The sequence below is a fragment of the Podarcis cretensis genome (genome assembly GCF_951804945.1).
Source record: "Podarcis cretensis genome assembly, chromosome: 1".
Taxonomy (NCBI): domain Eukaryota; kingdom Metazoa; phylum Chordata; class Lepidosauria; order Squamata; family Lacertidae; genus Podarcis; species Podarcis cretensis.
In genome coordinates this window covers 48,673,288-48,685,901 of record NC_137170.1, presented here as the reverse complement: position 1 = coordinate 48,685,901, position 12,614 = coordinate 48,673,288, and the positions used below count along the sequence as shown (strand labels likewise).

At 42.1% G+C, this 12,614-nt stretch overlaps 1 protein-coding gene across 2 annotated transcripts in view; it reads left to right on the top strand.

Moving 5' to 3' along the window:
- Positions 1–5,233: 5,233 nt before the first annotated feature.
- Positions 5,234–12,614, top strand: part of SMOC1 (SPARC related modular calcium binding 1) — a 60,358-nt gene continuing 52,977 nt past the window's right edge. The window contains exon 1 of one of the 2 annotated variants that reach the window (XM_079990321.1): positions 5,234–5,583. In XM_079990321.1, coding sequence (XP_079846447.1) covers positions 5,482–5,583 — 102 coding nt within the window. In that variant the 5' untranslated portion in view covers positions 5,234–5,481. The remainder of the gene's footprint in view (positions 5,584–12,614) is intronic. The other variant, XM_079990322.1, reaches the window with a different exon arrangement.

The window sequence follows — 12,614 nt, the reverse complement described above, 5'->3', positions numbered from 1 at the left end:
GCTCTTGGGGTCTTTTTTGTGCACCATAAATAACTCTGCAATTACATTAATTGGTTGCATATTTGTTAACGGAGTAAGTGGGGGAAAGGGGTTATAGGTTCATCCCGCCCCCCACCCCACCCCTTTTATCCTTTGGTGCGATTTTATACTGCTTTCCTCAGATGTCCCCTAATCCCCCCTGCTCCCCTTCCCCCAAGCTTTTAGATTCACGCTTCTTTTACAAACAGCTTTGTAGGTACAGGGTTCAAGGGAGGAGAGCATTAAAAGTCCTTTGACAGCAACCCCCCCCTACACACATCTGTTCTGTTAAGTTGCCTTGGCAGTGTCTATCAATCATAAGATAAAAGTTAATATATACCACAATGGGGTATTCCAGAAATCTGGTTCTAGGCAATTTCTGCTTAGTGAAAGGTTTCTCTCTGTATATAGTTTGTGGCAGGAGGGGTCAAAAGAGGAGGGTAATTTTTAGAAAATATGTTTTTAAAATAACAGCAAAACTAAAGGTGTGTCTTGATTTGTTTGCAGACCAACTTGTTCTTTTAGGGACTGGTAAATGCAGAAAAATTAACACACACACACACAGAGTTTTAAAACCTCAAACATAATTAGACCTGTAGTAGTATCAAAGCACTAACCAGAACTGAACAAGAAGTGTGTGAAAAGCTCACAAATAAAATTTGGTTCTGTCCTGATAAGCGGTATACCAGGAAGTAAAAGTTTACAACACACCACCCTATTTTAGTGTCTGGAAACAGCCTCCCTTTGTCTTGAGTAATATTATTATTATTATTATTAATAATAATAATAATACCCCACCCATCTGGTTGGGTTTCCCAGCCACTCTGGGCGGCTCCCAACAGAATAGTAAAAGCGCAATAAAACATCAAACATTGATTAAAGCATCTGACATGCTTACAGGTTCTTATGAGGGTGTGCTCTGAGCCCAGAGCCATTGGAAGTATCTTGGTCTGAGCATCTGCTTCACACATTATGGCCAAGGTCTAGTAATCAGAGCAATCATTTCTCTGTCTCTCTCTCCTAATTTCAGAATCCAGAGATCCTGCTTGAGAAAAATCTCTGCCCTCCCTTGTAGCAGGAAAGCTAGACAGTTTGTGAGCCATGATTACACTGGAACAGTTTGAAGAAAGACTCATTTCTCTGCTTCAGCTTGCTGTACTACAGAAACGAATATGCACAGATGAAAAACTTCTACAAATCAGACATTAGATAACTTGTTTGTAGGTAGAGTCGGCTGTGCTCCTCCGGTGGCCTCATTTGTTTGTTTGAACAGTGTTTTGTCTATTCTGCTTTGGATTTCATAGCTGTATGCCGGGCAGAAATTCAACTGGGGAAGCTTTTTCTACTATGGAGAACAAGAGGAAGTCTTTCCCTATAGAATATCTATTATGGAGCTGTTGAAAGCACAGGAGACCATCCGGAACATAATTTGTCAATCATAATTCCCATAGAAGATGAAACTGCTGGCTGGTATCTGGCAAACAGGGAGTTAAGCCACAATTGTACAAGGGCTAGCAGACTGCAGAACCAATCAGAATCTTAATTAAATGGGGGGTAGGTGGGGAGGAGGGGAAGTACTACAATAGCCATAAGGAACGGAGGAGTTTCTTAATATTGGGGTCTGTTACGGTATTATATATTTGTTTTTCAGAACGCTATTCATGATTAGCCTATAAAAAGCCTCAAGAATGTGAATTTTGGTGTAGAAACAAGTGGCTTAAGGCCTTTTTTTAAACAAGTTAAAACTTTTATTAGTTTCTGTAGATTTTTTTTTTAAAAAAAACCCTAGTAAACTTAAACTAAGTTTAGGCAACAAGGCCTTTCCCCTGTTGCTTTGTTGTGCTGGCAGTGTAATGTATACAAATATATAGCAGTGATGCTTTTGGTGAAAAATCTTGCCTATCTACTCAGTGCATTTCAACTGTAAGAAAAGGCCATTGAAAAAAGCAATGGTGCAAATGCTTAAGGGGGAAGTAGAAGGGCCAGTTCTTCAAATAATCTGCAAAATCTAGTGATTGTTTTTCACTTTTCTCTTCAACTTCTGCTCTCTGCTCAGCATCAGTTGCAAAACAAGTGACTTTAGTTAGCACAACTTGCTACCACACATTATTAGCTCATATACTTTCCCCCTTTATCTGCTCCTTTTAATCCTTTTAAGCACAGACATCACTACAGAATTTTTTCCGAGTAATTTGTGTGTGCTGAATCTAATAAATGGTTAATTGCTGCTACAATTAACACTGTTTGTATCCCACTTAATTTTCCAGGAATTTATGTCTTTCTCGTGTTGACCATTCTAACCCTGGTCATGATGCATTCTGTCCCAGGCAATAATTATCTACTCTGAGTAAAACTTAGCTGAATACCACCCATGGTAAGATGAAGCTAAAATGAGGAGGGGGGAAACACAAAACTAATGGTATTGGTTGCTAGTATCTTGACCAGACACCTGCTTGACCAGACACCATGAACAGTGCTTCTGCCTGGCTTTATTGCAGGTTTCCCTTGTGAGATGCACCCATAATTTATAAACTCTGTAGTGACCTCTGATAATTTAGAGAATCCCTCTGTCCAGCTTTCCTTAGCATTTTCCAACTAAAATTACTTGTTCTTTCTTGAACGGTCACATAAAGCCCAACAGCACCATTCTTAATTATTGCCTCTCTCTGTTGTTGCTATAAATCACTTGGAAGCGTTTGCCAGTGATGGTGATGATAATAACACTACAGACAGATTTGCCTGGCTAGTTCAAATCAAGAGGCGAAATCCAGCATTTTAGCACCCTGGTTCTTTCCCCTGTCTCCTTAGGGACCACCAAGTTCCAATGCTGCATTGATGAAAAATGCTTCAGTGCAATTCCTAAAAGCAGAGAAACCTTCTAGCCTTAACAACCCAATTCTCCCAAGGTGAAGTCTTTCCCCTAGGACTCTTGTCAACCCCCACCTTTCTTTCCCTTTAGGCTCCTACACTGAACTCCAGTTGTTTTTACTGCCCCTTTCCTTCAGCCACAATGCTTGGGCTTTCTGCCCCTTCTCCTTCTGCCATAGATGATGTGTGAGGTTCTTAACTTCCCATCCAAACTTAGAACTATTACATCTATACCCAGTACTTTTTTTTTCCTTAAAAAAAACGTTTAGGGGTACTCTCATTTTCCTACTCATATTGAAATTCTGCCCTCCAATGAGGCCAAACTTAGATTCACAAAATGTTTAGGGGTATGCATACCCCTTCATTGCCCCCGCCCTTGAAAAAGCACTGCCTATACCCACGCTCTTCAGAATAAATCCCATTGAACTCCCTGCAGCTTTTGGCCCAGTAAAGGTAGTGGAAAAAATACCCATAAGCTTTGACATTTATGCATAATAATTTCTACTTTGAGGGACCAGTCACACTAGCATATGAAACTACATAGTAGTTACCTTTCTCGTCCTGATCTGGCCACAGTGATCCATGTGATGGTCACCTCCAGGCTTGATTATTGTAACTCACTCTACGCAGGGCTGCCCTTGAAGCTGACCCAGAAACTCCAGCGGGTGCAGAATGCCGCGGCAAGGCTCCTTACGGGGTCCTTGCCACAGTTTCACATTCATCCAGTGCTTTACCAGCTGCACTGGCTCCTGGTGGAGTACAGGGTCAGGTTTAAGGTGCTGGTTTTGACCTTTAAAGCCCTGTGCAGCCTAGGACCCTTGTACCTATGAGACCGCCTCTCCTGGTATGTCCCGCGGAGGACCTTAAGGTCCACAAATAACAGCACTGGAGGTCCCAATCCACAAGGTGGTTAGATTGGTCTCAACTAAGGCCAGGGCCTTTTCAGTATTGGCTCCGACTTGTTGGAATGCTCTGTCACAAGAGACTAGGCCCTGTGGGACTTGACATCTTTCTGCAGGGCCTGCAAGACAGCGCTGTTCCGCCTGGCCTTTGGTTTGGACTCAGTCTGACCCTTATGTTTCCCTCCCCTTATGGTTTTGATTTATGGGCTACTATTAAAATGAGGCTGCATCTTAAATTGTATTTTAACATGTATTTTAATAAATTGGTGGTTTTTGTTTGTTTGTCCCCCCCCCCCCATTATGTTTTATTGTAATTTTATTGGTGTTAAGCTGCCCTGAGCCCGGCTCTGGCCGGGGAGGGTGGGGTATAAACAAATTATTATTATTATTATTATTATTATTGGAAAGGTAGCAATATCCACTTTTCATGCAAAGCTGGAGATGTGCATTCCACAATCATCCGTGAGGTGACTGCCTCAGGTAGCAGGATCCACCTGGGCAACAGATTCCAATGTCAAACCTTCTTCTTCCCTTGCTCCCGATGTAGCATTTCCCTGGTGGGGAGTAGAGGAGCCATTTTGGGGGCTGCTGCTGGCGCCAAAATGTCTTCAGCTGGCAGCCCTGTTTTTTTTGGAGGGGGGAAGGGTGTGTGTGCTCAAGATGCTGTCAACCATTTTTGGTGAGCCAAAGCCTCAGTTCCTTCATTTTTATACACATCAACTGCTATTGGCATAGGGACCACCTAGCTTGAAAGATGGGACTTTGCGAACCTTTAGCAGGTTGCTTCTGATGCTAGTCCAATTGTTATCTCCAAAATTAAATTATTTTATTTGGAATTTTAAAAAGTTCAACCTTATTTATTACTGAAGTATTACTTCTGGGTAGAAAATGTTTCGGATTGGCCAGCCCACTGGGGGGAAAAAACCTGTGACTGTATCATACCTTCAATCAAACTTCTGATTCCTTCTTGGGGTGGAACTTTTATATCTCTACAAAATGTCAATTCTATTATTCTGTGTCCTTTGTGGTTCATCTTTGGGGCAGAGGTGTGTGTGAGAGAGAGTGCGCACAAATGGGCCGATTTCAAATGCAAAACAAGCACAGAGGAAAAGTGTGAAGGCTGTGCTGCTGCCCTTTATAATTTTCTTTTCACGCCATTTATATACCGCTTGACTGGAAAGAAAACCTCGAAGCCGTTTCTAAAAACAGCACCCAAAACATTAAAACTCTCGATGAGAAGAAAACAGTTAAGAGCAGGGATGTAAAAACATTCAAAAGAGTGGCCAAAACCAGCAGTAGCAAAAGAGAGCCAGGCAGACAGATAAAGCACATACAAGTCTCCTGTATGTGGGGATGTGTCTTCTCACGCTTTTGACCGGGCAGGGAAGCTGTCCGTCAAGCGGCCCGGCCTCGCCTGGCCCCGCCCCAGCCGCGCGCTTTATAATAGGAATCCTTCCTCCGAATGGCATTTAACCTGTTGCAGCTGGAGGGGGCACAACGCGCTCGCTGTGGGGAACAGAAGGCGGGAGAATTCGCTCGACTTTCTCGGCTTCCAAAGGGGCGGAAAGCAGCAAGCTGAAGAAGCCACCCCAAAGCCAACACCTTCAGGCACCAGCGACGAAAGGGGGAAGTCTTGTGGCTGCGTTTTCTTCCCTTCTCCTCCTCCTCCTCCTCCTCCTCCCTACCCCTAACGATGTCTGCTCGACGCTGGGGCTCTGGGGCTCCTGGCTTGCTGTTGGCGCTGCTGCTGGCTGTGGTGCCTCAGGTTTCTGCCCACCGCGCGACGGGGCCCCGGGTGAGTGGAACTCGCTTGCTTGCCTCGCCGTTTCTGGTGGGAGGAAATGGAGGGGGCGTTAAAGTTTGCGCCACGCCTCGCCTGGTTTAGATTCCTTCTCGATAAGGCTTGCTGGTCACTTCTAAACGGCTTGACTGAAGCTGGGAAAAAGTTTTTCCTTTAAAGCAAGCTTTTCCCTTTCATACCTATAACTGGCTCTTGAAAGACACTCTGAGGAAAATGTATTTTAAAAAACACACAAAAAACCATCACCACCAACTTACTGGCTCAGTGTGCCTTTCCTGACCCCACGTTGTTGGAGATGGAGCTCAGCCATTCTGGGGAGCTGTTTTGTGGGGCAAGTGGGAGACAGACTCCTCTAGGGGTGTGCGGGAGCCTGCTTGGGTTCTTAAGCCTTGTTTTTAATTGTTGTGGTTTGATCCCCAGGATCAAAAGCCCAGGCGCAACATGAAGGGCTAAAACTGCAGTGCGGCAAACATATGGTCAGGGAGTAATTTAGCATTCTCTTGTTAATTTTGCATTGAACAAAATTGCCTTGCTATCCAAACATAGCTTTAGGACTTTCCCTTTTTTATGTCTCAAAGGGGGAGTAAATGAATCTGTTTGCCCTCGAGTTAAATGCCCCATAAGAACACTGATGTTGCATAGAGTCCAGGTTACAAGGGTTGAGAACTGTGTTTTAATCATTTGCGAAAAGGGAATATTTTACAATTTCCAAAAATACTTTGTGAGAGAACCAGTTGCTTTCTTTCATGTTTTAAAATTAATAGCACACCTCAGACTGGTGCAGAGTAACTCTGGATTCTAACCATTTACGGCTGAAGTCCTATATGCACTTACCTGAGAAAAAGCTCCATTAATGATAATAGGCTGACTTCAAATAACAATGATAAAACAGCCTATATTAGCCAGTCATTTCCCTCCTCCTCCTATATTGTGGGGGTAGATCTGAGGAAAGCACTAAAAAGTGTCCTTACACAGTACCTCTCCAGCTGGAAAGTCAGGTATGTGTACTATATATTTTATGCACTAAATCTAATGCCCTGTTCAAGACTGGAAGGTTTATGGAGTAGAAGCTGCTACTGAGGAGAAGGTGAGAAGAACCCTCTTCTCCAGCTTGCTGGTGAACTATCTCAGTACTAGACTGCAAAAATGTTTTAAGAACACCCTACTATTAAGCAGTATAGAGGAAGAAAAATGCATCCTTCTGTCATACCTTTTCTAGCCCCTTTTATGAGCAGATGTGTAGCACAACAACAGCTAAAATGTGGTAAAATGTTCCAGTGCATGTCACAAATCTTTGAAGTCAATAATTCAAAGGGCACCAGAAAAGCAGGGTCTCTGCTCTGTGCATGGAGTGCTTTAACCTAAAGTTCCAGTGTATACCTAAAGCACTTCTATCCCCAAGCCATGCTACTTGGTATGATGGTGGCATCTCTTTGGGAAAGTATTCACATGAGCTCCAGTGTTGTGGTATCTGAGGGCTTTAATTAGGAACAGTTGAGCTGAAAAGCGAAGCACACTAATCCTGATGCCAGCCCGTATAAACTACATACGCTTGTCTATCAAACTAAATCCACGTAGACCATTTTTATATACTTGACTTTACAAGCCTCTCTAATTGCTCCCTGCACAGTATCTTTTTGAGGAATAGAAGCTATTTCAGGAGACCCCTAAGCCCAATAAAAAGCAGCTGCTGATTTGCCACTTTCTTGCTACATGGGTTCAACAAACTTTTAATTTCAAATGGTGCTTGAGTTAAAGCTTCTTTTTCTTCCTGGTTTGCAGCGAACCTTACGTCCCCTATCTTTGTTGTGGAAGATCTATGCCCTTTAAAACTCTTTACTTGTTTCCTCTTCAGTGTAAAACTGTGGATTTAATGGATGTTTAACTCGTAAATCCCGTCTCCTCCCCCTTCCCAAGTGATTTGTTTGAGAAGTATGGGGCTTTTATTTTTGCCTGCTCGTTTGTTAGCATGTTGAAAGTCAAAGGGGGTTATCCTATCTGATACACTTTCCCCTGACCATTAGGCTCTGCCAATAAAGCTGTCACTAGTATAAATATGCTGTGCTTTACATCTGCATAACAAAACATTTTTTGAATAATTCATTGCAGGGCTTTATAGTGGCTAAGCCATATTACTCAGTTTTCTCTAATCCTGTTATGAGATCTGCAGTAAGGGGGAGATGTAAAGCTCTGGCTTGCTAAATAATACCCTCTTCAGGAATTACTTCCACTTGTTTGGGGGGTGGGGAGTAGCAAGCATGTGAAATCAGTGCTGTAGCTTGATCAGAGTTTTGATTTTCCCCAAAATTAGAGAATGCAGAATAGCAAAAAGTTACTGGAAATCTAAATCCACAGAATTCATTTTGTTTAATTGGAAATGATGGCATTGTCCTGCCCCTGAATCCTACAGATCTTACAGTGCTTTATCCTTGGGTGTTAAAACTGCCTAGTTGATGGAGGCAGATGGTTATTCTAATAATAAGATTCCCCTCCTGATCAAATGAAACAATTAGTGTCATTTCTTTTTAAAGAGGCTATTTTATTCTCTGCGTATGTTATCAAGATGTCAAAAAACACTGAAAGGATTTAGATCAAGTCTGCCTCCCTTCTCATTCCATAGATTGATTCTAGAAGTAGTTACTTTCCCAAGCATATTAGGCTAGGTAATAGCGCTCCCCTTAAAAATGCATGTATTTATGGAGAAGATGCTGAAAACAGGACAGCTCCACAATTCAGTTGTGTTGATGCCTGAAACTTGCCTGGAGGATTTACAAGGCACTACAAGATGCTAGAGAAGAATGCCCAACACAATACATGTTGTGCACCTTCTACAGTGGTATCTTAGTTTACAAACTTAATCTGTTCTGGAAGTCCGTTCTTAAACCAAAGCGTTCTTAAACCAAGGTGTGCTTTCCCATAGCAGCAGGGGGCTCAATTTACAAATGGAACACACTTAACAGGAAGCGGAATATGTTCTTATTCCAAGGCAAAGTTCACAAACCAAAACACCTACTTCGGGGTTTGCAGTGTTCTTAATCCAAGTTGTTCATAAACTAAACTGTTCTTAAACCAAGGTATCACTGTATGCTAAATGGGTATACATTCCTTCTTCCCTGTGAAGCTTCACAAGTTTGCTCTCTGAGAAAATAACCTTATAGGCTAAACTTTCAGGCTGGATAACTACGGTAGTTTATCATATGGTTTCGAGAAACTGCCATCTACAGTTTGCGTGTGGGATCCGTTCCAGAGTCCCGGACGCTCGCCGAAAGAGACGCTCAGCAAAGCGCCACTCTGCGCATGCGTGAAGCACGATTTAGCGCTTCTGCACATGCGTGAGTGGCAAACCTGGAAGTAACCCGTTCCGGTACTTCTGGGTTTGCCGTGGACGTTGGACGAAATGGACGCTAAATGGGGCGGACTCAAAATGAGGTACCACTGTAATGGTGAAAAGAGCCCCATCCATTTAAAGTATATCCAGCACACATCTAAAGTGCATGTCTTCCCCCAAAGAACCATGAGAACTGTGGTTTGGTAAGGTGGGTGGGAATTGTAGCTATGTGAGAAAGATACTATCGTCCTAGGATTCTTTGGGGAAAATCTTATGCTCTTGATGTGCGTTTAATGTGTTTGAAATGTATGATGCACCTTGGGTTTTTCTAATGTATCACAATACTGAAACTGACTAGAAAATAGAACCTTTTCCAAGAAGTTTCTGCAGCCCCTTCTGTGGAAGAGTAACTGATCCATTTTACAAAAGCAAATATATATTTGTATAAATAAACTCTCATCCCTGACTATTCTGCCTTTTTTATTTTCTAAAAATACTTAAACAGTAGTGTTTCAAAACATAGTGAGCTGTTTCAAAGGGGACACAACCTTTTTGTGTCATCTGGAATGTGGAATCTACTAGATAATAAATGTTGCTAAATTGGGTAGAGATAGTGAAACATCTGGGTTTTCTGTCCCCCCTATATGTTTGAAAGATTAACAGTTCCTGGAGAGAATAAAAGAAACTTCTGGCTGTGTGTCAGGAAGAAAATATGAAAACATAACTAATCACACTTGAATTAATCCCCCCCTTTCTCCCACCCACCTACCTTGTCAGCTTGGCTTGCCAACTGTAGATTAATTTACCTACAGTATCAGTCTGTTCATTTATATGCAGGAGAATTCTTCCATGCTTTCCATCAGGCCCTTCTTGTTTGTATTTTCCCACAGTATAGTGAAAGCTTTTAAAGGTAATCTGAGCATGAGATGGAAGTATGAGATAGGCCAAAGAGTGGGATTGGGGTTCGGTCTTGGCACTATTTCTGTAGAGCTCTTTTGTGTGAATGTTTGTGATGGTGGAGGACTCGGGAAGCACAGCTTCCTTGGACCTTTGCTGTAACTAGTCAGCTACCTGATAACAGTTTGCAGCATAAGGATCCCCAATGTACTAGACCAGAAAGGGTTTGGAAGTCATCCTACCTACCTACCTGAAATCATTGTCCCTGCCCCCTTAATGGACATAGGTCCTGCACAGGGGAAATATTGTACATGGTCACTTCCGACTTGTACAAGTACTTGTAACCAGTACTTCTTAGGCAACTGGTTCTTTGTGTATCAGTAATAAATGTAGATGAAGAATTGTTGTGGCAAGCTCATACTGCTTCTGCTTGCTTTAAAGCTCAGTGCAATGAAGAACAACTACTTTCCTGTTCCTATGCTGGAAGAGAAGAGGTGGGGATCTCTTGTCACACCGAGCAGAGGCCCGCACTAGTGAATCAAGGCCTCTTGCCCTTGTGGATTGGTAGAGGCCTGTTCTTTTTCATACAAGTAGCTGCCATTCTACCATTCTTAATTACGCAATCATGCTCTTGTGGTCTCTGCAATGAGGCACATAACGTTCAGGTCTGGAACATTTAGTTCTGCGAAATAAATGCTGGTTGGTAATACCTTTCACATTGCCCTGTGTTCTCTTGTGTCTTTCTCTTTCTCTCTCCCCCCACCCCCAATTCCTTACCAGGAGCCTAATATATTTTATTGGTTGGGACAGGTAGGAAAATACTGTTCTTCCTACAGTGCTGAATTCATGCTGTAGAGATGTTTTAACCCCTTTCAGGAGAAAAGCACAACATAATATTTGCCTGCACATCCTAGTTTTAAAACTTTGCTTAGGTTTATAAATAGCTTATGAAAGTATGTGCTCAGTGTGATTGTTCTTCCATTGGATGTGGTGTATTGACTAGTGTACCTAAATATGTGAGGCAGTTCATGGTTTCAGTACTAAATACTATCTTGGCCAGTTAGTCATAATAAATTCCTTTCCTGCGGTGAAGTGATGACTAAAGTCTTCCTTCTCATTTCTTGTGTTGGAATTCTGTTGCTGCTTCAGGGTTGGGTCCAACTCAGAGTAGACCCATTTACATTAATGCTTTTGACCATTAATTTCATTGGGTCTGTTCTGAGTATTACCAACACTGGATACAGCCTCCATTGCTTGCAATACATTTGAACTGTGTGCTTGTGGGTTTTAGATTCTGACTTTGCAACCACAAGAAATTACCCAGCATGGGTGACAGCTCTACACTTCAGGATGTATTGGCATATGCAACTAGTGTTCAAGTAGCTTGTAAATAGTTTCTTACTCTTCCTTCCCTGCAGGCCTTATTGTACAAAACCAAAAACAAATGTTCATGTTTCTAGAATCATGATACGCAGCTCTTTAACATCTTCCAAGTTCCAATGTGTTTTCTTAAAACCCCACTCCCTGCAAATAACAAGTCCACAAGCAAGCAGTAAATAAGATTGTGCCCAGCCCTGCAACATCACTTATGTGGAAGAGATGCTGTATGGATCAGAATTATTGCAGATGATCAGCTAAGAGGTTTGCATGAGAATTTAAGTGTTTGGAAGGGCCCAGCACAGATTATGTATAAGCAAATTAAAAAATATTTAATGCCTGAGAGCGTAGTGCCCTGAAAAACATACGAATTCTCCTGTTAAAACACTGTTCATTCGCTGAGTGGTGAGAAGTTCAGGGATAGGGCTCTAGGGCTTAGTTTCCTTAAATAAGAGTGCCAAGGATACTTGTGGTGTCTCTCAAAAAGGAAGCTGGCTTCTTCCCATTGCAAGATAATGTTGCCTCTATATGAATAATACCCAAACAAAAGATGTGAGAATCCATCAGATTGTATCTTAAGATGCAGTTTGTATTTAGGAGTACATGTGTCTTCTGTCTGGCACATATCAAAATGTGTCCTGGAGACCCTTGCGTAAATACTCTGTTCACAGAATTAATGTTAATCCCTTTCTAAGCAGAAGTTTACATATAGTGTCAACAAAAATGCAAAGCACGTGTGGCCTGACAGAATGAACACATAAGCCATACCAAAATGAGCCTTCCCATGCCCACCAGTTTGTGTACACTGAATTACCTTGCATAGAGCAACAATTCCCAAACTTATTCCAGTTGCTTATGTTTGAGAAACAGAAATGACTTGTATGTACTTTCGCCATCTGGGGAAAACAACACTAGGAGACCTGAGAATCGGGTTGTGTTGATGAAAAAAATGTTCCCAATATAATCTCAACAAGCTTCTTTATCTCAATTGTGAGGAAATGTTTTGACTACACACAGACACACATTTCTTCATTCTCAGGCTCCCTAGACCTAATCAACAAAAACTGAAGGACAGCCTATGAGAGGCTTTTAAATACAACAAGCAACAGATGAGCCGCAAAACTCAGCTGGGTCGTCTTGTGGCTTTGCTTCAGTCAAAGCCTTATAAATTTGACAGTTGATAATAGAAAGCTGCTGTCAAGATCCAAGTGGATTGGCATGAAGTCTGCATCTTAAGATACACACTTCATATAATCATAGAACTGCTGAATTGGAAGGGACTCAGATGGTCATCTAATCTGAACCCTGAAATGCAAGAATCTCAACTAAAATAGACATGATGGCCATCCAACATCTGCTGAAAAACCTCCAAGGAAGGAAATTCCACCACATCTCATGGGAGTCAGTTCCAATGTCAAACAGC